The sequence below is a fragment of the Salmo salar genome, chromosome ssa13 (assembly GCF_905237065.1).
Source record: "Salmo salar chromosome ssa13, Ssal_v3.1, whole genome shotgun sequence".
Classification (NCBI taxonomy): domain Eukaryota; kingdom Metazoa; phylum Chordata; class Actinopteri; order Salmoniformes; family Salmonidae; genus Salmo; species Salmo salar.
The window spans coordinates 45,309,077-45,332,823 of record NC_059454.1 but is presented as its reverse complement, the minus strand read 5'-3'; the positions used below and the strand labels follow the sequence as shown (position 1 = coordinate 45,332,823).

Genomic DNA, 23,747 nt, shown 5'->3' with positions numbered 1-23,747 from the left:
TTCAAAATGTTAAACTTTATTTTACATTTTAGAGAACTAAAAATAAAGAGTTCAATATCAGTACACAAGTGATATGATTCCTGCTGGCGAGTTCAATCATAAATTATCCAAAACCCTTTAGAATTGACTCAAGTCATACAAGTCATTCCCCTTTACGGCGGTTAAATAATTCAGGAATGTCCTGTCAATCCGACTGAAATTTTACAATTTTAAGCAAATCAAAAAGAAATCTACAGAATACTTGAAATAAAAGCCTTTACTTAAATCTTTGCACTTCCATTTACAATAATCAATGGCTGTATTGAGACAAAGCATAATTTGACCAAATTAATCTTTCAAAAGCAAGATAAAAAAAAAAAATATATATATATATATATATAAAAATAATAATCTGGTCATGTCTTCAAAAAACGGACTGAAAAAAACAAAAACATGATCATCACTTAATTGCAGGCGACTAGTTAAATAGATTACATTTTAGCACTGCTTTTAAGATTTACTAATTTGAAGGTATAAACCGAATACCTCTGCCCAATTGAGAATGGTCCGTTTTAAATTTCAATGGGGGTGGTCCAAGGGGTCTTGTTAGTGAGGTGAAGAATTCCCTTTTCAAACATAAGGCATTCTGCAGCATCTCCACTGTTGGCTTGTTGCCTGCCCCCAACCAACAGTGCATCAAACTCCAGTCTTCAGCTTCCTGAAAATTGACTTCACTCTGGGGTTCTGATGTAAACCTGAGCCGGCAGTGTCCAAGGTCCCTATACATGCGAATTAAAGTGTTCGCAGATCAATTAATGTTAACAGTCCAAAATGTTTAAACTAAATTACTGTCAGGTAGGCAACATACCTAGTCAAATTTAGTTTTATTTGAGAATTCCCTTTGATTCACAAAACATATAAAATGCATTCAAAAACACTAACACAAAATGTCAATAGCTCGTCAAACGCTTGCCACTTCACCCTCTTAAGACACACCGAGTTCACATGCACCGTCACACAATCCTCCAAGCTCCCCCAGTGCTCTCAACACAGACAATCACCAACAGCAGGTCACATTTTCACACGGAAAGGGGAAGGAACAAGAAGAAAATGAAGCACACACACCATACAGCATTCACATCAAATCAGACAGCAAGAAAGGATACAAATATTCATAGCGCTAAACATTCCATTGTGTTTAAGATTAAGCTTGATAGAAATAGAGAAAGGAGACCTTAGGGATCTCAAGATACGATGAATGTCCTTTTGATGGTCATATGGAACACACTCGCACAAAGCCACAGGTTCTTCTCAACTCTCGCAGACATCCGTCTCTTCAGCATCGCACAACCAGTCCTTTTCATACTGCTTTTCCCACACTCAGTCTCTCACTCTTTGGCCACTACCAATCGCTTTGTTCTCAAGTGATAAAGCAGACAAGATGTTTTGATCCATGAAAAGGGGAGATAAAGACAACACCCACCGTCTAACACAGTATATGCAGAGTGAAGCTGTGTCTTTTGATGGCAAAGCATTTACACATGGGAAGAGGGGTACTGATGCTGAGTTTGGTCGAACATTACTGCCAATGAGGGGCTTCTTTCCAGGAAATTCGAAGGGAAAAAAAGAGTTAACTGTTGAAGAGATTTTCATGAAGGCGTTTCCATAAAACGGCAAACAAAAAAGACAATCAACTGCATACAGAGATTAAACCTCAAGCCCAATTCAAGACCATATACAGGTGGTTTAGGGGGGCTTTCGTGATACTCGTGCATCTCAGAAATATCTACTTAGCATGCAGAGTGATCATGTCACGTCTTAAACTAAATAACTTTTTCTCAAGGAAAAGAAAATGACGTGTAGCAGTCTAAAGAACTTTACACTTCAACCACTCTGTGCACTCATCTCCTACAGAACTAGTCACACACACAAACATATGAATACTCAAATGTCTTCTTTAACAAAATGAAAGGCAATATAGTTTTAAATAGCAGGGACATAAGATATGACTAACTCTTTCTTGCCCCTCAAAATACTTACCAGATTAATCTAGAAAAAAAGACTTTAAATCAAAGTTTTCTACATTCCCCAACCAGATGATTTTGACTCCATAGAGGTGCCAAATCCGGAGCTGAACCCACTGCTGGAGGCAGAGTTGGTGCCTGCAGCCCACCCTAGGCTAGCTGAGCTGGGGCTGCTGTAGCTGGTGCTATTAGAACTATAGGCCTGGCTCTGATCTCGGGTGGCACTGGTCTGCCCGGCGGCGGCAGTGCCTGCCGAATTGGTCTGACCCTGCTGGTTAGCAAGCATACCCATCATGCCCCAGCTGCTCTGCAGAGCGGCGGCCATCATGGCTGGGTTAAGACTAAGCCCCCCGAAATTCACCCCGCTACTGCCACTGCTCCCTAGCCCTCCACGACCACCGCCATAGCCCTGGCCCCCGAACGCACCAGCCCCACGATCCATCATTTGCCTACTATTATTGTGCTTAGGCTCAGCGTTGGAGATGTGCACGCTGACACCCTTGATGATCAGGTCCTCTCCGCACAGGGCTGAGGCAACCTAGACAGAGAGTGGGTAGGAGATGATTCAACAAGCAAACCAACCAGAATATAATCTGCACACAACAGGTTGAGCAACGGCCATTGGAAAACATACCTGGTCATCTGCGAAAGTGACAAAGGCGAAGGCCCGGAAGGGTTTGGGAATGAAGACATCGGTGACCTCGCCATACTGCATGAAGAACTGCCGGAGCTCATCAGTGGTTATGTCCTCTGTGCAGCGGCCAACAAAGATTTTACGGCTGCGCATGGGCTCATCGGGACCTGCCTATCGTGACAATAAAAGAGTGAAAGCACTTAAATATTTTACCTGAACTGGGAATAGAACACAATTGAGACTTTAGAGGAAAGGATTCAAATAAGCAGGTACTCCTTAAACATTGATTAAATACCTTAGAGTTGGGTAGTTTGCAGTCACACCATCTTCCGTCAATCATGTGTCGCTGAGAAATCACTTTGGATTGAGTCTCGTACTCAGTGAACCGAACAAAGCCAAAACCCTTTGAGTTCCCAGTCTTAACATCTCTTTTGACCTGCGTGCAGAGAGAGAGACAGAGAGAGCGCGAGAGAGGTATGATTATTGACATGCATGCTACCTCCATGAAGTACATCAACCATTAAACAAAATGTTGATTAGGTTGGGTTACCTGCACCATGATGACTTCTCCAAAAGTGGCGAAGTAGTCTTTCAAATCTTGCTCAGATGTTTTCCAAGGCAAACCAAGGATAATGAGGTCTGATGTTTTCTCGATACTCCTCTTCATTTTAACCGCAGAGGCAGCATCCATTTCATCCATTTTCCTTTTGTTATCTGACACAGGAATGCAAAATGTTGTATGACATTATGATAGTGATAAGACAAAATCAGGAGGATGAACAATGTTAAAATACTTGGTCATTGGCCTAAACAAACTAACTAGCTAAGAAATATAAATGTTAGGTAGATCTTGCTAGTATACCCTATGGAGACAGACCCTACGGAGCTACGCTTAACGCGTAGCAATGTCGCTGTAGTGCGCTCCGACATTCTACGTACTCCCATACCACATGAAAATTGTAACGCGGCATATCATTCCTTGCATAGCCATGGCAGTATTGTGTAGGCAATGAAGATCACTTGGTTCCTTGATCTGACCTATAGGCTATTCATCAAAGTAACCTATTTTGTGTTGATAAATACATTTAATCTCAGTGACTGTTCAAACAGTAAACCAAACATTGTAGCCTCATTAGAATCCCTCTAAAAGTAATAACTATAGATTCCAGGCTATTGGTAAAAACAGCTGCGAGCTGTGTTTTCTCTGCAACCAAATCATGAGAACATTCTATTTTAGCTAATATGGGTGTGAATACATTGAAGCAGCATATCAAAATTGGGATAATGTTGTAGGTTACACTGGCAAGTATACAAATATTTGCCGGGGCACATTATTTAATTAGAAATCTGATTATTTCAAATGGCGATGTGGGAAGCTAATCAACTTCAAAATCATCTTGGCTTCAAGATTGCTGTCTCGGTTTAGCTTGGCATTAAATAAGCACCCTATTTGGCATTGCTATAATATATAAAATCGCAGTCACTGTTCAAACAAACCAAACATTGTAGCCTTATTTTTGGGTGTCTTTACCCCTTTTTCTCTCCAATTTTGTGATATCAAAAAAAGGTAGTTACAGTCATGTCCCATCACTGCAACTTCCGTACGGACTCGGGAGAGGCGAAGGTCGAGAGCCATGCGTCCTCCGAAACACAACTCTGCCAAGCTGCACTGCTTGCTTAACGCGGAAGCCAGTCGTTGGTGACTGAAGTCAGCTTGCAGGCGTCCAAGCCCGCCACAAGGAGCCGTTCGAGGGCGATGGGACAAGGAAATCCCGGCTGGCCAAACGCTCCCCTAACCCGGACGAAGCTGGGCCAATTGTGCGCTGCCTCATGGGATTGAATCCGGGTCTATAGCGACGCCTCAAGCTCCGCCTTAGACTGCTGTGCCACTCGGGAGGCCCCAAAAACATTTTGACCGATAGATCATTTTTTAAATAATTGCTTAGACACGCCAAGAAAACCAGTGGTCCAAATCTAATTTTTACCCGTGTAGGATGGCCACAATTAGGGTGACTAAATCAATGGGAGGCCAAAAAAAGAAGGAAAAAATAAAATAAATAAATAAAATAAAATAAAATCAGGAAAATAGCATTGCGTCAACTAGGCTGGAAGCTGTGCGAGAATTAAGGCAAAACTTACAGAATCACAGTTGAACTCATCCTTCTTCGAGGCCATAAAACAGAGGTAAGATAGACATTTTCATATTTTAGTATACACTTCATATAATGCGAAATTCCTATTCTTTTTAGAAGATCTCACAAACAAGCATCTCTCTGAAATGTCAGAGCACACCGCAAGCTTTATATTTTCAAAGCCTTTTACATTTAATTCAGCTCGTGTCATGTGAATGTAGCTTTTTGAGACCCGCTTTAACAACTTTGCTGATGACCACCATAACATTTCAAATCCTCAAAAGTGCGAGAAAGCAGCACCGCTGTCAAGAGGACTTGGTGCTTATTATCAGATGCATTAGGTTATGAAATCCAACTTTTTGACATGTTAGAGAAAGATCCAACTGAACGATTCAGAACATTAAGAATCACATTTTTCTTATTAAAATGTACTTTATAACATAAGTGAAATGTCATCACCAAAGCACGTTTTCACCCACTGTGGCCAGTGGGTTGACACCCTACTTATTAGTATCCCCCAAAAAGGTATTTTGTTTAGAAGTGATAGTGTTATTCTAGGTTATTTGTAGGGTGGTAGGTGATGCGACATACAAATGGACACTATGAGAAATCTACAAATATCAGCAGTAAACAAATCGATTTTCCATGTCTAAAAATCACAATACCATTATGAAATATACGCGATATGAGCCAAAATGTAAAGCAAGTGCCGTGCTCAGAGCATTGAACTCCGTGGGACAGCCTTTTTTGTGAAAACAGGGAGAAAAAGAAATAAAAATAAAAAATACAAAACGGTGTCTTCATATTTGCTTTGGGCGGAAGATATTCCTCCTACCAGAGTAAGATCGATGTGACATTGAATTGCTAAAAAGTATTGCAGCGGCATATGAAAATGGGTTTGCGGGAAAATTTCCAAATCCTAGGATAAAAAATGAAATACATTTAATACCGTCTTTGTCTCAGAAAATATTTGTAATGTGGTTAACCTCTCTAGGGAAGGTTATCGTCCCACCTACGTAACAGCCAGTGGAATCCTGTGGCGCGTTATTCAAATACCTTAGAAATGCTATTACTTAAATTTCTCAAACATATGACTATTTTACACCATTTTAAAGACAAGACTCTCGTTAATCTAACCACACTGTCCGATTTCAAAAAGGCTTTACAACGAAAGCAAAACATTAGATTGTCAGCAGAGTACCCAGCCAGAAATAATCAGACACCCATTTTTCAAGCTAGCATATAATGTCACATAAACCCAAACCACAGCTAAATGCAGCACTAACCTTTGATGATCTTCATCAGATGACACGCCTAGGACATTATGTTATACAATACATGCATGTTTTGTTCATATTTATATCAAAAAACAGCTTTTTACATTAGCATGTGACGTTCAGAACTAGCATACCCCCCGCAAACTTCCGGTGAATTTACTAAATTACTCACGATAAACATTCACAAAAAACATAATTATTTTAAGAATTATAGATACAGAACTCCTTTATGCACTCGCTATGTCCGATTTTAAAATAGCTTTTCGGTGAAAGCACATTTTGCAATATTCTAAGTAGATAGCCCTGTGATGCCGGGCTAACTATTTAGACACCCAGCAAGTTTAGCCCTCACCAAAGTCAGATTTACTATAAGAAAAATGTTATTACTTTTGCTGTTCTTCGTCAGAATGCACTTCCAGGACTTCTACTTCAATAACAAATGTTGGTTTGGTTCAAAATAATCCAGTTATGTTCAAATATCCTGTTTTGTTCGTGCGTTCAAGACACTATCCGAAGTGTAAAGAAGGGTGACGCGCCCGACGCGTTTTGTGACAAAAAAATTCTAAATATTCCATTACCGTACTTCGAAGCATGTCAACCGCTGTTTAAAATCAATTTTTATGCCATTTTTCTCGTAAAAAAGCGATAATATTCCAACCGGGAATCTGTGTTTTAGTACAAAGAGAGAGAAAATAAAAACATGGGGTCGCCTCGTGCACGCGCCTCAGTCTCATTGTCCTCTGATAGACCACTTACCAAAGGCGCTAATGTTTTTCAGCCAGGGGCTGCCTCGACATCATTCAGCTTTTTCCCGGGTTCTGAGAGCCTATGGGAGCCGTAGGAAGTGTCACGTTACAGCAAAGATCCTAAGTTTTCAATAAAAAGAGTCAAGAAGCCCAAGGAATGGTCAGAGAGGGCACTTCCTGTACAGAATCTTCTCAGGTTTTTGCCTGCCATATGAGTTCTGTTATACTCACAGACACCATTCAAACAGTTTTAGAAACTTTAGGGTGTTTTCTATCCAAAGCCAATAATTATATGCATATTCTAGTTTCTGGGCAGTGGTAATAACCAGATTAAATCGGGTACGTTTTTATCCGGCCGTGTAAATACTGCCCCCTAGCCCTAACAGGTTAACCTTAAATCGAAATGCTAATTATTCAAATGTAAAAAAATATATAATTCAACCAGACAGCACCCTTAGAGCATGGGAAAGGCCGCACTTGACCGTTGCACTTGAATCATTCCCACGGTGAATGGTTAGGCAACCGGCGCTATGAAACCACACACTATTCCAGAGACTTTGATATTACAGGCCGCAATTGATATGGTGAAAACAATGTGTGGAGGGGGCAGAGGCACAGAAACTCACATCAATACCTTTGTCTTGTAACACTGAAACTAAGAATTGATGACGTAGCTAGCAATCAAGAGGAAACTGACCGGACGACTCAAACTCCCCACCTTATGCACTCCAAATGGACGTTAGCTGTGAGGGCCGAGATGCATTTACTTTTGATCGCTACAAGTCAGGGGATGCAATTCACGAGGACTATTGTTCTGTCTCACGATTCCCAAGCATGAAACGTCAAAGGGGATGTTCAGTTAGCCGCGTGGCTATATTGGCAATTCCATGGGATCGAATGGTGAGCTTTTGCACAGATAAACTCCATCTATCCCGGGACGGCAAGCAGGCCTCTGTACTCTAGTTATGAATGGGTCTCCTATATGGACACATTGTATGATACACCCACAGCCATCTATAAAATGGACACACCGAGAGCAACTGGCATCAATAGAGCTGAGCGCAGAACTTAGACATGCAGCAGGCAACTTTGATAAATGACGTCGCACACGCCTGTTCGCATAACTATGTAGAGATATAGGATCAGAGCATGACAATGTTCTATTTCACACCAAGGCTTGGTGGTTATCGAGGGAGGGTGGTAGAAAAAATCTTTCCAATTGAGAGAGGAATTTGTCAATCCAACGGATATAAAAAAAAACGACTTGACTTTCTGAGTAATGAAAATAAAATGTGTCTCCTTGCCTATGTAACAGACATGTTTAGGAAAATGAACGAACTGAACGCAAACATGCAGGGGAAAAAAACCTATTCTACAGATGACTGAATCAGTGATATACGTTTGACTGCGATCCTAAGCTCAGATGACATGCTGGTAAGTGAAATCGAACAGCTGATCGAGCTGTCCGAAAGCTGCAGACAAAACATTCAAGGGTTATTATGGAGGAGTTTTGGTTTCTGACTCAAATGGAATACTGTGCCGTCTCTCTCCGAGCATTAAAACACTAATTCAGTGCCCTCGTCTGCATTAAAAACAAATTTTGATCCAAGTTGTATGTGACAGGAAAGATCAGGTGTACACTGTCGACCACACCCCCTGACTTCGACATGCATCAAGCATACCCATCTCATTAGTGGTGATGAGATCATTTTTCTTTTGTCAGACTAATTTTCAAATGACTGTCATAGCCCCACATTAAAAGTATATAATGCTGAGTTGAGAAAACAACCGTTAGAATGTTTTGCAATTGACTGCCATATTGTGAAACACCGAGTTTAAATGTATTTGGCTAAGGTGCAAAAATATTTGGCTAAGGTGCATGTAAACTTTCGACTTCAACTGTATATACACAGTAAGAATCAAGTTGACACACCTACTCATTCAAGGGTTTTTCTTTATTTTTTTACTACATTGTAGAATAATAGTGAAGACATCAAAACTATGAAATAACACATATGGAATCATGTAGTAACGAAGTGTTAAATCAAAATATTTTATATTTGAGATTCTAACCTTTGCCTTGACGATAGCTTTGCACACTCTTGGCATTCTCTCAACCAGCTTCACGTGGAATGCTTTTGGACATAAATATGGAGTTCAACGAACAAAACGGTAATTTCTTGTGGAAGTGGGAGTCCTGGGAGTGCATTCCGATGAAGATCAGCAAAGGTAAGTGAAGATTTATAATACTAATTCTGAGTTTTGTTGACTCCAGAACTTGGCGGGTAACTGTATAGCTTGCTTTGATGGCTGAGCTCTGTACTCAGAATATTGAACAATGTGCTTTCGCCGTAAAGCTATTTTGAAATCTGACACAGCGGTTGCATTAAGGAGAAGTGTATCTATAATTCTTTCAATAACTGTTGTAAATTTGATCAACGTTTATGATGAGTATTTTTGTAAATTGATGTGCTCATTCACCGGGAGTTTTGGAGGCAAAACATTTTCTGAACATCACGCGCCAATGTAAAATGGGGTTTTTGGATATAAATATTAACTTTAACAAAACATACACAATACATGTAACATTGAGTCCTGGGAGTGTCATCTGATGAAGATCATCAAAGGTTAGTGATTCATTTTAGCTGCATTTCTGTTTTTTGTGACGCCTCTCCTTGCTTGGAAAATGACTGTGTGATTTTTCTTGTCTTAGTGCTGTCCTAACATAATCTAATGTTATGCTTTCGCCATAAACCCCTTTTGAAATCGGACAATGTGGTTGGATTAACGAGAAGTGTATCTTTAAAATGGGATATAATAGTTGTATGTTTGAGAAATTTGAATTATGAGATTTTTGTTGTTTTGAATTTGCCGCCCTGCTATTTCACTGGCTGTTGAATAGTGTGTCCCGCGGGTGGGACGCTAGCGTCCCACATACCCCAGAGAGGTTAACCTCTTGACGGTCGCCTAGGATAGGGGGCGCCACTGCGCATTTTGAAAACAATTCGTGCCCATTTTAAACGGCCTACTACTCAAACTCAGAAGTTAGGATATGCATATAATTAATACTTGTGGATAGAAAACACCCTAAAGTTTCTAAAACTGTTTGAATGGTGTCTGTGAGTATAACAGAACTCATATGGCAGTCAAAACCCCGAGACAGATCCAAACAGGAAGTGGAATTCTGAATTGCGGACTCAACTTCATCACGTTGCCTATTAATCACACCGTGAGCTATGGTTCATTGAGCACTTCCTATTGCTTCCACTAGATGTCCCCAGTCTTTACAAAGTGATTTGAGTCTCCTACTGTGAAAACTGACAGAATGACACGCTGTGGAACGTGGTCACACGGAGAGGGCCATCACCATTATGACGCCGGCGCCCCTGGCTACCCTCCCCTTTCGAAACGTTTATAAAGACAATGCAATCGTCCCCCTTGAATCTTATTGGAGCTCTGGTTGAAAAAGGCCCTAAAGATTTATGTTATACAACGTTTGACATGTTTGAACGAACCTAAATAAGAAAAAAATTCATTTTGTTGAAAGAATAGTCCCGCGGCCACGGAGCTTTTGGTGCAGCCTTCAGAATGCGCTAACAACAACAAGCTAATGGAACATAAAGGATGAACTTTTTCGAACGAAAATACATTTGTTGTGGACCTGGGATTCCTGGAAGTGCCTAAGGATGAAGATAATCAAAGGTAAGGGATTATTGACAATAGTATACAAGACTAGATTTGATATGCGATTGTTCCAAGATGGCACGGACCTGTATTGCTAGCCTATTGTTCTGAGTATCGCATCCCCTTTTATCGCAAAGTGTGATTACCCAGTAAAGTTATTTTTAAATCTGGCATTACAGGTGCTTTCAAGAGATATTCATCTATAAATCTTAGAATGACAATATTACATTTTTAAAATGTTTTTGAATAGTAATTTAGTAAATTGTAGCGCTGTTTCATCTGATGCAAAAACAGGGAAAATAGTTAGTCAACGTTACGCATCGATGTAAAATGCTGTTTTTATATATAAATATGAACTTTATCGAACAAAAGAATGCATGTATTGTGTAACATGATGTCCTAGGTGTGTCATCTGATGAAGATTGTCAAAGGTTAGTGCTGCATTTAGCTGTTTTTCGGTTATTTGTGATGCATGTGGTTGGTTGGAAAATGGCTATGTGGCTACTTTTACGATATACTCCTCTAACATAATCTAATGTTTTGCTTTTGCTGTAAAGCCTTTTTGAAATCGGACAACGTGGTTCGATTCAGGAGAGGTGTATCTATAAAACGATATAATTTGAAAAAAATATAATTATTACATTTTGTTATGCTAATGGCGATAGGATTTTTCGCTGGATGTCCATCTGCACAGGGGTTAAAAGCTCCCTGTGTTACTTTGTTTAAAAACTGAAATGCTTGATTGCATTTCAAAGCATGAATGACTTGTATGCTGTGTTCTGACATTAATGAAAGAACGATTGATTCAGGCCTAAGTAAGTTACGGTATTAAGACTAAACAGGCTGCGCTCTTAGGCCTACAGCTCCATGGTGGTTATACAAGGCTACTACTATTTATTTAACCAGGTAAGCTAGTTGAGAACAAGTTCTCATTTACAACTGTGACCTGGCCAAGATAAAGCAAAGCAGTGCGACAGAGTTACACATGGAATAAACAAGAGTAGTCAATAACACAATAGAGAAAAAAAAGAGTCTATATACAGTGTGTGCAAATGGCATGAGGTGGAAAGGCAATAAATAGGCCATAGTAGCGAAGTAACTACAATTTAGCAGATTAACACTGGAGTGATAGATGAGCAGATGATGTGCAAGTAGTGATGCTGGTGTGCAAAAGAGCAGAAAAGTAAATAAAACAATATGGGGATGAGGTAGATTGGGTGCGCTATTTACAGATGGACTATGTACAGCTGCAGCGATCGGTTAGCTGCTCAAATAGCTGATGTTTAACCTCTCTAGGGTAGGGGGCAGTATTTTCACGGCTGGATAAAAAAACGTACCCAATTTAAACTGGTTACTAGTCTTTTCCAGAAATGAGAAAATGCATATAATTGGTAGATTTGGATAGAAAACACCCTAAAGTTTATGAAACTGTTTGAATGGTGTCTGAGTATAACGTAACTCATATGGCAGGCCAAAACCTGAGAAGATTCCATACAGGAAGTGCCCTCTCTGACCATTTCTTGTGCTTCTGTGGCATCTTTGTCGAAAATACAGGATCTCTGCAGTAACGTGACAATTTCTAAGGCTCCCATAGGCTCTCTGAAGGCGCCAGAAAGTGGAATGAGATCTCTGCTGTCTCTGGGCTAGATACAGGAGCGCTGTTTGTGAGTGGTCAGGCTGGTGACTCAGAGACAGGAGATGCGCGGCCCCGAGAAGTGGCCATGTTTTTCTTTCAGCCTTTGAACGAAAACAACGTCGCCCGGTTGGAATATTATCGCTATTTTACGAGAAAAATAGCATAAAAATTGATTTTAAACAGCGTTTGACATGCTTCGAAGTACGGTAATGGAATATTTTGAATTTTTTTGTCACGACATGCATCCGCGCGTCACCGTTCGGATAGGGACCTGAACGCACGAACAAAACGGAGGATATTTGAACATAACTATGGATTATTTTGAACCAAAACAACATTTGTGGTTGAAGTAGAAGTCCTGGGAGTGCATTCTGACGAAGAACAGCAAAGGTAATCCAATTTTTCTTATAGTAATTCTGAGTTTAGTGAACGCCAAACTTGGTGGGTGTCAAATTAGCTAGCCCGTGATGGCGAGATATCTACTCAGAATATTGCAAAATGTGCTTTTGCCGAAAAGCTATTTTAAAATCTGACACCGCGATTGCATAAAGGAGTTCTGTATCTATAATTCTTTAAATAATTATGTATTTTGTAAATGATTATCAAGAGTAATTTAGTAAATTCACCGGAAGTTTTCGGTGTGTTTGCTAGTTCTGAACGTCACATGCTAATGTAAAAAGCTGGTTTTTGATATAAATATGAACTTGATTGAACAAAACATGCATGTATTGTATAACATAATATCCTAGGTGTGTCATCTGATGAAGATCATCAAAGGTTGGTGCTGCATTTAGCTGTGGTTTGGGTTTATGTGACATATATGCTTGCTTGAAAAATGGCTGTGTGATTATTTCTGGCTAGGTACTTTAACATAATCTAATGTTTTGCTTTCGTTGTAAAGCCTTTTTGAAATCGGACAATGTGGTTAGATTAACGAGAGTCTTGTCTTTAAAATGGTGTAAAATAGTCATATGTTTGAGAAATTGAATTTATAGCATTTAAGGTTTTTCGTATTTCGCGCCACTCGATTCCACTGGCTGTTGACTAGGTGGGACGATTTCGTCCCACATACCTGAGAGAGGTTAAGGTTAATCAGGGAAATATAAGTCTCCAGCTTCAGCGATTTTTGCAATTCGTTCCAGTCACTGGCAGCAGAGAACTGGAAGGAAAGGCGGCCATAGGAAGTGTTGGCTTTGGGGATGACCAGTGAGATATACCTGCTGGAGCACGTGCTACGGGTGGGTGTTGTTATGGTGACCAGTGAGCTGAGATAAGGCGGGGCTTTACCTAGAATAGACTTATAGATGACCTGGAGCCAGTGAGTCTGGCGACGAATATGTAGCAAGGGCCAGCTGACTAGAGCATACAGGTCACAGTGGTAGGTGGTATAAGGGGCTTTGGTAACAATAATGGTAAGTTTGGCGGCGTGAGTGAAGGAGGCTTTGTTGCGAAATAGAAAGACGATTCTAGATTGGAGATGTTAATATGAGTCTGGAAGGAGTTTACAGTCTAGCCAGACACCTAGGTACTTGTAGTTGTCCACATATTCTAGGTCAGAGCCATCCAGGGTAGTGACGCTAGTCGGGCGGGTGGGTGCGGGCAGCGAACGGTTGAAAAGCATGCATTTGGTTTTACTAGCATTTAAGAGCAGTTGGAGGCCACGGAAGGAGTGTTGCATGGCATTGAAGCTGGTTTGGAGGTTAGTTAACCTGTTAGGGCTAGGGGGCAGTATTGACACGGCTGGATAAAAAACATACCCGATTTAATCTGGTTACCACTCCTACCCAGTAACTACAATATGCATATACTTATTACATATGGATAGAAAACACCCTAAAGTTTCTAAAACTGTTTGAATGGTGTCTGAGTATAACAGAACTCAAATGGCAGGTCAAAACCTGAGAGATTCCTTTACAGGAAGTGGCCTGTCTGACCATTTCTTGAACTTCTTTTCCATCTCTATCTTTTACTAAGGATCTCTGCTCTAACGTGACACTTCCTACGTCGTCCATAGGCGCTCAGAGCCCGGGAAAAAACAGAATGTCGTCATCCCAGCCCCAGGCTGAAACACATTATCGCCTTTCTCAAGTGGCCGATCAAGGGACTCTGGGCTTAGGCGCGTGACCCGACCGCCCCTGCCTTTGTGATTTTTTTCCTCTGTTTGCCGAAAAGGAGATTCCCTGTCGGAATATTATCGCTTTTCTGCGAGAAAAATGGCGTAAAAATGGATTTTAAACAGCGGTTGACATGCTTCGAAGTACGGTAATGGAATATTTAGAATTCTTTTGTCACGAATTGCGCCATGCGCACGACCCTTCTTTACCATTTCGGATAGTGTCTGGAACGCTCGAACAAAACGCCGCTATTCGGATATAACGATGGATTATTTTGGACCAAACCAACATTTGTTATTGAAGTAGCAGTCCTGGGAGTGCATTCTGACGAAGACAACAAAAGGTAATCAAACTTTTATAATAGTAAATATGATTATGGTGAGTGCTAAACTTGCCGGGTGTCTAAATAGCTAGCCCGTGATGCCTGGGCTATGTACTTAGAATATTGCAAAATGTGCTTTCACCAAAAAGCTATTTTAAAATCGGACATATCGAGTGCATAGAGGAGGTCTGTATCTATAATTCTTAAAATAATTGTTATGCTTTTTGTGAACGTTTATCATGAGTAATTTAGTAAATTCACCGGCAGTGTTCGGTCGGAATGCTAGTCACATGCTAATGTAAAAAGCTGGTTTTTGATATAAATATGAACTTGATTGAACAAAACATGCATGTATTGTATAACATAATGTCCTAGGGTTGTCATCTGATGAAGATCAAAGGTTAGTGCTACATTTAGCTGTGGTTTGGGTTTATGTGACATTATATGCTAGCTTGAAAAATGGGTTTCTGATTATTTCTGGCTGGGTACTCTGCTGACATAATCTAATGTTTTGTTTTCGTTGTAAAGCCTTTTTGAAATCGGACAGTGTGGTTAGATTAACGAGAGTCTTGTCTTTAAAATGGTGTAAAATAGTCATATGTTAGAAAAATTTAAGTTTTTGCATTTGAGGAATTTGAATAACGCGCCACGGGATTACACTGGCTGTTGAGTAGGTGGGACGCAAGCGTCCCACCTAGCCCATAGAGGTTAAGGTCCTGGAGTGCCCTAGCCAGTCTCCAGACCTTAATCCCATTGAAAATCTGTGGAGGGAGCTGAAGTTTCGAGTTGTCAAACGTCAGCCTCGCAACCTTAATGACTTGGAGAAGATCTGCAAAGAGGAGTGGGACAAAATCCCTCCTCAGATGTGTGCAAACCTGGTGGCCAACTACAAGAAACGTCTGACCTCTGATTGCCAACAAGGTTTTTGCCACCAAGTACTAAGTCATGTTTTGCAGAGGGGTCAAATACCTATTTCCCCTCATTAAAATGCCAATCAATTTATAACATTTTTGACATGCGTTTTTCTGGATTTTTGTTGTTATTCTGTCTCTCACTGTTCAAATAAACCTACCATTAAAATTATAGACTGATCATTTCTTTGTCAGTGGGCAAATGTACAAAATCAGCAGGGGATCATACTTTTCTCCCTCACTGTATGTCCAAAATGTTGAAGGAGCGTGCAATTGGCATGCTGACTGCAAGAATGTCCACCAGAGCTTTTGCCAGAGAATTTAATGTTCATTTCTCTACCATAAGCCGCCTACAATGTAATTTGATAGAATTTGGCAGTACGTGCAACCGGCCTCACAACCGCAGACATGTATGGCATGGTGTGGACGAGCAGTTTGCTGACTTCGACGTTGTGAAAAGAGTGACCCACGGTGGCATTATGGTATGGGTAGGCATAAGCTAGACAACAAACAATTGCATTTTATTGATGGCAATTTGAATGCAGAGATACCGTGACGGGATCCTGAGGCCCATTGTCGTGCCACTCATCTGCCACCATCACCTCATGTTTCAGCATGATAATGGCCGGCCCAATGACACAAGGATCTGAACACAATTTCTGGAAGCTGAAAATATCCCAGTTCTTCCATGGCCTGCATACACACCAGACATGTCACCCATTGAGCATGTTTGGGATGCTCTGGATTGATGCATACAACAGCGTGTTCCAATTCCCGCAAATACCCCAGAATTTTGCATAGCCATTGAAGGAGTGGGACAACGTTCCACAATCAACAGTCTGATCAACTCAATGTGAAGGACATTTGTCGCGTTGCATGAGGAAAATGGTGTTCACACCAGATACTGACAGGTTTTCTGATCCACGGCCCTAAATTTTTTAAGGTATCTGTGACCAACAGATCTGTGTGTGTAATCCCAGTCAAGTGAAATCTATAGATTAGGGACTAATTCATTTACTTCAATTGACTGACTTCCTTATATGAACTGTGACTGAAATTGTTATGCTTTTTCCCCCCCGTGGCTAAAAATGGACACTATCTGATATGCGAAAACATTGCAGCACATCAAATCGGGATAACAGTTACACGGGCAAGTATAAAATTTGGCAGGGCATATTATTTCATTATAAATCATATTATAACACATGGTAATGTGGGAAGCTAATAGACTAGCTAGCGTGCAGTGTTTTGCCAACTTGCTAGCAAGGGAAGACGAGACCAGACTTATTTTACTTTCACACCAAATTAAAAGGCAAGAATAAATATTGCTATTTGGGACTCTGCATCGTTAACATGTTACTAGAAGGTGCACGTTGCTCCCCAAAAAAACAGACTTCACCCAGCGCAAGCAAAGATCTGACGCATGCATTGAGACGCAGGGTTACTGTACCGTAGGCTGCAGACCTGTCACAGAATGAACAATGAGACAGATATTTCAGATGTACAGTGCGCATTTTGAAAGCATTCGGATCCCTTGACTTTTTCACGTTACAGCCTTGTTCTAAAATTGATAAATAAATACAAATCTACACAGGTTATCCCATAATGACAAAGCAAAATATGGTTTCGAAATTTACATAAGTATTCAGACCCTTTGCTATAAGACTCGAAATTGAGCTCAGGTGCATACTGTTTCCATTGATCATCCTTGATATGTTTCTACAACTTGCTGCAGCATTGAAGGAATCACCAAGACTCTTCCTAGAGCTGGCCGCCCGGCCAAACTGAGCAATTGGGGGAGAAGGGCCTTGGTCAGGGAACTGACCAAGAACCCGACGGTCACTCTGACAGAGCTCCGGAGTTCCTTTGTGGAGATGAGAGAACCTTTCAAAAGGACAACCATCTAGGCAGCACTCCACCAAGCAGGCCTTTTAAGGACATTATCTTTCATTATTACAGAAGTTACAGAAATTATTTTCAAAACTTTAAATTGATACACCTTTATAGGGTTAGCGTTACATGTTGACCATACCAGACACGTTGCAAAATACATTTACATAAACTCACCAAAAAAAGAAACGTCCTCTCACTGTCAACTGCATTTATTTCCAGCAAACTTAACGTGTGTAAATATTTATATAAAAATAGCATTCAACAACAGACAAACTGAACAAGTTCCACAGACACGTGACTAACAAAAATGGAATAATGTGTCCCTGAACAAAGTTGGTGGCATTGTCATGCTGAAGGGTCATGTCAGGATGAGCCTGCAGGAAGGGTACCACATGAGGGAGGATTATGTCTCCCCTGTAACGCTCAGCTTTGAGATTGCCTGCAATGACATCAAGCTCAGTAAGATGATGCTGTGACACACCACCCCAGACCATGACGGACCCTCCACCTCGATCCCGCTCCAGAGTACAGGCCTCGGTGTAACGCTCATTCCTTCAACGATAAACGCGAATCCGACCATTGCCCCTGGTGAGACAAAACCGCAACTCGTCAGTGAAGAGCACTTTTTGCCAGTCCTGTCTGATCCAGCGACGGTGGGTTTGTGCCCATAGGTGACTGTTGCCAGTGATGTCTGGTGTGGACCTGCCTTACAACAGGCTTACAAGCCCTCAGTCCATCCTCTCTCAGCCTATTGCGGACAGTCTGAGCACTGATGGGAGGGATTGTGCGTTCCTGGTGTAACTCGGTTGTTGTTGCCATCCTGTACCTGTCCAGCAGGTGTGATGTTCAGAGGTACCGATCAGCTGTCCATCCTGTCTCCCTGTAGCGCTGTCTTAGGCGTCTCACAGTACGGACATTGTAATTTATTGCCCTTGCCACACCTGCAGTCCTCATGCCTCCTTGCAGCATGCCTAAGGCACGTTCAGGCAGATGAGCAGGGACCCTGGGCATCTCTCTTTTGGTGTTTTCCAAAGTCAGTAGAAAGGCCTCTTTAGTGTCCTAAGTTTTCATAACTGTGACCTTAATTGCCTACTGTCTGTAAGCTGTTCGTGTCCTAATGACCGTTCCACTGGTGCATGTTCATTAATTGTTTATGGTTCATTGAACAAGCATGGGAAACAGTGTTTAAACCCTTTACAATGAAGATCTGTGAAGTTATTTGGATTTGTACAAATTATATTTGAAAGGCAGGGTCCTGAAAAAGGGCCGTCTCTTTTTTTACTGAGGTCCACACTCCAGTCAGTTGTGGCATTTCTGGCAAAATAACAAGCCAATATTTTTATACCAGGACAAATTAGCTACGAAAAGCAAGCTAAATTGACATTAATGTTTAATGCTTTTCGACCTGGCGCCAAATTAATATAATTGGTTTAAGTCAACATGCGCGCGAGGTCTAGTCAGGGTTTAAGTGTTGCAGCATCTGCGCCAATTGGCATGTTCCAAACACCTGTGTGTCAAGGAAGGATGACGCCATAAACGTGTTGTCACTGAAAAATACTGTCGCTTGCAATTGTTATTAATCCAGTTATGAGTGTGTATTTTGCATTTGTAAAATTAAAGGGCTTTGTATTTCTAGAACCGTATCACAATTGAGAATCGACTCGTGTAGATGTATGGCTGCCAGATCGAGTCTACCTCTGAAAACAACAAGGTCAGTGGACCAAGGGGGTAAAGTTAGGCTCCTTACGAGTACATATTGGTGTAGTTGCTAGCTAACATTAGCAAGTAACGTTAACTAGCTAGCTAGTACAGGTACCAGCAACCATGCAGCTTCATTTGGCCAGCTAACGTTAACTACCAACGTTGCCTCTAAACGAAAACACACCTTACCTTTTGGGTAGTTGACGACGTACACCAGACTACCCCAGTCATTCTCAGGTGCATGCAAGATACCCTCAACTAGACGGACGCCTCGCATGCACTGAGACACAGGGTTCCTGTAACGTAGGCCGCACGCTCCGGGAAACTGGGCTGCAACTGTTGACAGCAAAACAGTCCCATCATCCTCAGATGGGATCTCCATTGGCTCTTCGTTTTCATCCTCTGCCACGCGAATGTACAACTCTGCCATGGTCTCGAAGTTAGATTATGAAGTAAAGTTAGCAAGCTAGCTAATGGCTAATTCACGTTCAACGCTAATGGCGCACGCGGGGTTCTGATTGTTAGCAAGCCAGCTAGCAAAGCCAAAGCGATATTCCAATGAGTTTCTAATCTAATTTGGGTAATACAAGTTGAGTGAAAGACAAAAAATATAGCTAATTTGTGCGTTCACGGGGCAGACAGCAGTTTAAAAAAAATCGATAGATGGTGGCCATGAGAGCTGAAAAGGCCCTGTGTTCCTGGCTAATAAACACCGCACACGCTTGCAACATGAATGGTTAGCAGGATCTCGCACGAATATGATACACAAAATATTGTCCTATCTTCTTTAATGTTTTAAAAACGAGGTCGACCCTGTACGCAAAATAAATTATACTTGATAAATTATAAGAACCAGTGTAATTACACCTCCAATTTGTGAGGGTAAGGTAAAAAACAAATAATACGAAAGGCGTCCGCTAATCTCCCTAGCCTCCAAACGTCTAACAAAATGGCCGCTTCTTCTTCGGTGGGGTTCATCGATGGTTGGCATCCAACGTTATGGTGCATTACCGCACCCTACTGAGCTGGAGTTTGGTCCAGAGACAGGGATAAACTAAATCCTGTCTGCCAGCGCCGTTTCTCTTAAAAAAAAATAGTACATATTTTAGCCTGTATCTTAATGACGTTCTACTCAGTATACTCTTTAAACGAATATCCTGTATCTCCCCAGCTAGCAACGAGGAATCGGCCCGGAATCAAAATGAATGACAGACCAGAATCGGCCCAAGTACCTCAGACCAGTCTCCCGGAATTCAGCAGACTTTGCCGGCATTTTACCAGAATCCCCCATAATCCCCCGATGCATTTTTAAATAAATACATTCATTTACATTTTGTATACATTTTATACATACAAATTATACCCATCCACATTTTTTTTTAAATAATTGAATTTATTTTTTGACACCCCTTTTGTCATATCCCAATTGTCTTGTTCCATCGCTGAGACTCTCGGCCTGAGGTCCAAACACTTAAAAGACACACCCTTGTCCACTTACCCTCGCCTTATGCCCTTGGGGGAATCCCCGTCGCCATCTTGGTTGAGTGGTCCAAATGATTAGCCAAGCAAGGGAAGTTTGCAAAAGTAAGCCCCTCAGCCCTTGTTTTTAGTTGAGTTTGCGAGTGTACAATTATGTCCACTCCGGTGCCTGAAACTCTCCATAATTCAATTTGTGACGATTGCACATCTGCTAAGAAAAGTCTGCGAAAACTTAAAAACAACTTTAAAACCTCAACTTCAATATTTTTTATTTTTTAATTTCACCTTTATTTAACCAGGGAGGCTAGTTGAGAACAAGTTCTCATTTACAACTGCGACCTGGCCAAGATAAAGCAAAGCAGTGCAACACAAACAACAACACAGAGTTACACATGGAATAAACAAACATACAGTCAATAATAGGAAAAAAAAAGTCTATATACAGTGTGTGCAAATGAGGTAAGATAAGGAAGGTAAGGCAATAAATAGGCCATAGTGGTGAAATAATTACAATTTAGCAATTAAGCACTGGAGTGATAGATGCAGAAGATGAATGTGCAAGTAGAATGTGCAAAATAAATAACAGTATGGGGATAAGGTAGTTCGATGGGCTATTTACAGATGGGCTATGTACAGGTGTAGTGATCTGTGAGCTGCTCTGACAGCTGATGCTTAAAGTTAGTGAGGGAGATATGAGTCTCCAGCTTCAATGATTTTTGCAGTTCGTTCCAGTCATTGGAGTTAACAAACAAGTGCAAGTAAAAACAAATGTAAATAAGTTAGAAATTGTGCTACTAATGCACAGACACATCTCATAAAAGTAATGATGTTTTTGTTTGATTAGCTTTTGGAAATTGTAGAAATAAAACATTTTCCTTCTTCAGAAGTAGCTAGGCAGGCTAATGTTAGTTAGCTAATTAATTTGCTACCTATCATACAGTATGTGTATATGAATAATTCTACAGTTAATATAAGTAAACATGCAATCATGATTGACTGTAGCGCACATAAAGCACCCATAAAGCAACCGGTGGCTGAAAACACAATCGTCACAAGACAAACGAGTGACGAATTTCCGGGCAAGCCTCATGGGTCTCCTGGTCATGGCTGGCACAGGTATCGAACCAGCATCTGTAGCAACTCAGTTTGCAGTGTCTTAGACCGCTGCGCCACTCGGGAGGCCCCATTTTTAATGCTTATCAATATGCACAAAGTATCAAAATACAAAAATACTACTTAAACAGGACTCTTAAATAAATAAAAATATCACAGAAACAATGAGAAAATATGGGGAAAGAAATAAATAATTAAATGTTAATTATATAAATCAGCCCGTGTAATCATCTGCCAGAGATTAGCCACAATCAGCCCGAGCCACAAGTAATACATTTGGGCCAGATAACTCACACCGGAATTGGCCTGAGCTCAATCCCCACATCCTAGCCATAAGTAATACTGCCGAAGGTGGCCCAGACTCGGGCTACATGACGTCGGCCGAGTCTGACTCTCAGCTGAGTGCCCTGACTCTCAGCCGGAATCGGCCCAGATTCACTGTGATAGCTGGGTCCTTCTCCCTCATGATCTCAGCCTCACTATTGGGAAAATAATTTGATGACATCTTGTGGTCTTAATGTGAATTACAGGGGAGGCAGGGGCCTGTTTCCGGTCACAACTTGCAGACTTGTTTACGCTGCTGTGCGTTTTGTTGCCGATCTTACTTTGCTACCTGACGGTTTTTACTTTTTGATTACCGTATATTTTTACTTTTTCCCTCACTCAACTTTTTTCATTAAACTTTTATCTGGACATGGTTCGTCAGGACTTCAAACAGCCGAAGCTAAGTAACATTAACATGATGCCTTCTAATTGCAGTCGTTGTACTTATAATATACAGGAGAACGATCGCCTTACGGCAAGGATAGCTGTGCTGCAAGCCCAGCTTCAGACGCAATTGTTAGGCAAGGGCAATTTCAGTGTAGGAAAGGATGAAACAGCGTCTGTGCCACCAGTAAGTACAGATAGTAACGTTAGTATAAACCCCCTCGCACGGTCCCCGCAGCCGGACAACTTTCTCATGGCTTCTGGAGGGAAACGCTGTAGGAATGCTCAACCGGTGTCGCTTATTCAGCCGACAGAAACTTTCAACCGGTTCTCCCCATTAAGCGAGTCGGAGTCGGAGGCCGAGACTTCTCTGGTCTCTACTCCTCCCGTTGTGGGGTCTGAGACGCCGACGGCTCCCACCATTAGCTCTGACAAATTGAAAACCCTAGTCATTGGCGACTCCATTACCCGCAGTATTAGACTTAAAACTAATCATCCAGCGATCATACACTGTTTACCAGGGGGCAGGGCTACCGACGTTAAGGCTAATCTAAAGACGGTGCTGGCTAAAGCTAAAACTGGCGAGTGTAGAGAGTATAGAGATATTGTTATCCACGTCGGCACCAACGATGTTAGGATGAAACAGTCAGAGGTCACCAAGCGCAACATAGCTTCAGCGTGTAAATCAGCTAGAAAGATGTGTCGGCATCGAGTAATTGTCTCTGGCCCCCTCCCAGTTAGGGGGAGTGATGAGCTCTACAGCAGAGTCTCACAACTCAATCGCTGGTTGAAAACTGTTTTCTGCCCCTCCCAAAAGATAGAATTTGTAGATAATTGGCCCTCTTTCTGGGACTCACCCACAAACAGGACCAAGCCTGGCCTGTTGAGGAGTGACGGACTCCATCCTAGCTGGAGGGGTGCTCTCATCTTATCTACGAACATAGACAGGGCTCTAACTCCTCTAGCTCCACAATGAAATAGGGTGCAGGCCAGGCAGCAGGCTGTTAGCCAGCCTGCCAGCTTAGTGGAGTCTGCCACTAGCACAGTCAGCGTAGTCAGCTCAGCTTTCCCCATTGAGACCGTGTCTGTGCCTCGATCTAGGTTGGGCAAAATTAAAAATGGCGGTGTTCGCTTTAGCAATCTCACTAGTATAAAGACCTCCTCCATTCCTGCCATTATTGAAAGAGATTGTGATACCTCACATCTCAAAATTGGGTTACTTAATGTTAGATCCCTCACTTCCAAGGCAGTTATAGTCAATGAACTAATCACTGATCATAATCTTGATGTGATTGGCCTGACTGAAACATGGCTTAAGCCTGATGAATTTACTGTGTTAAATGAGGCCTCACCCCCTGGTTACACTAGTGACCATACCCCCCGTGCATCCGGCA

General features: G+C 41.5%; 1 protein-coding gene and 1 long non-coding RNA gene across 3 annotated transcripts; one reads left to right on the top strand and one right to left on the bottom strand.

Annotated features, from left to right (window-relative positions):
• Positions 1-20,232, bottom strand: LOC106566965 (TAR DNA-binding protein 43). Of its 2 annotated transcripts, XM_045693322.1 has the most exons (6): positions 19,243-20,232; positions 3,188-3,351; positions 2,933-3,073; positions 2,638-2,808; positions 2,450-2,541; positions 1-1,608 (listed from the first exon to the last, which is right to left on the bottom strand). In XM_045693322.1, the coding sequence occupies exons 1-6, from the start codon at positions 19,481-19,483 to the stop codon at positions 1,515-1,517; spliced, it is 903 nt and encodes a 300-aa protein (XP_045549278.1). In that variant the 5' UTR covers positions 19,484-20,232; the 3' UTR covers positions 1-1,514. The 2 variants fall into 2 exon arrangements, with proteins under 2 accessions (XP_045549278.1, XP_013991138.1); XM_014135663.2 differs by having other exon boundaries at positions 1-2,541.
• On the top strand, positions 18,886-20,346 carry LOC123726221 (uncharacterized). Its single transcript, XR_006758583.1, has 2 exons — positions 18,886-19,063; positions 20,225-20,346. It is a non-coding gene; the product is annotated as an uncharacterized lncRNA (long non-coding RNA).
• Positions 20,347-23,747: the final 3,401 nt, after the last annotated feature.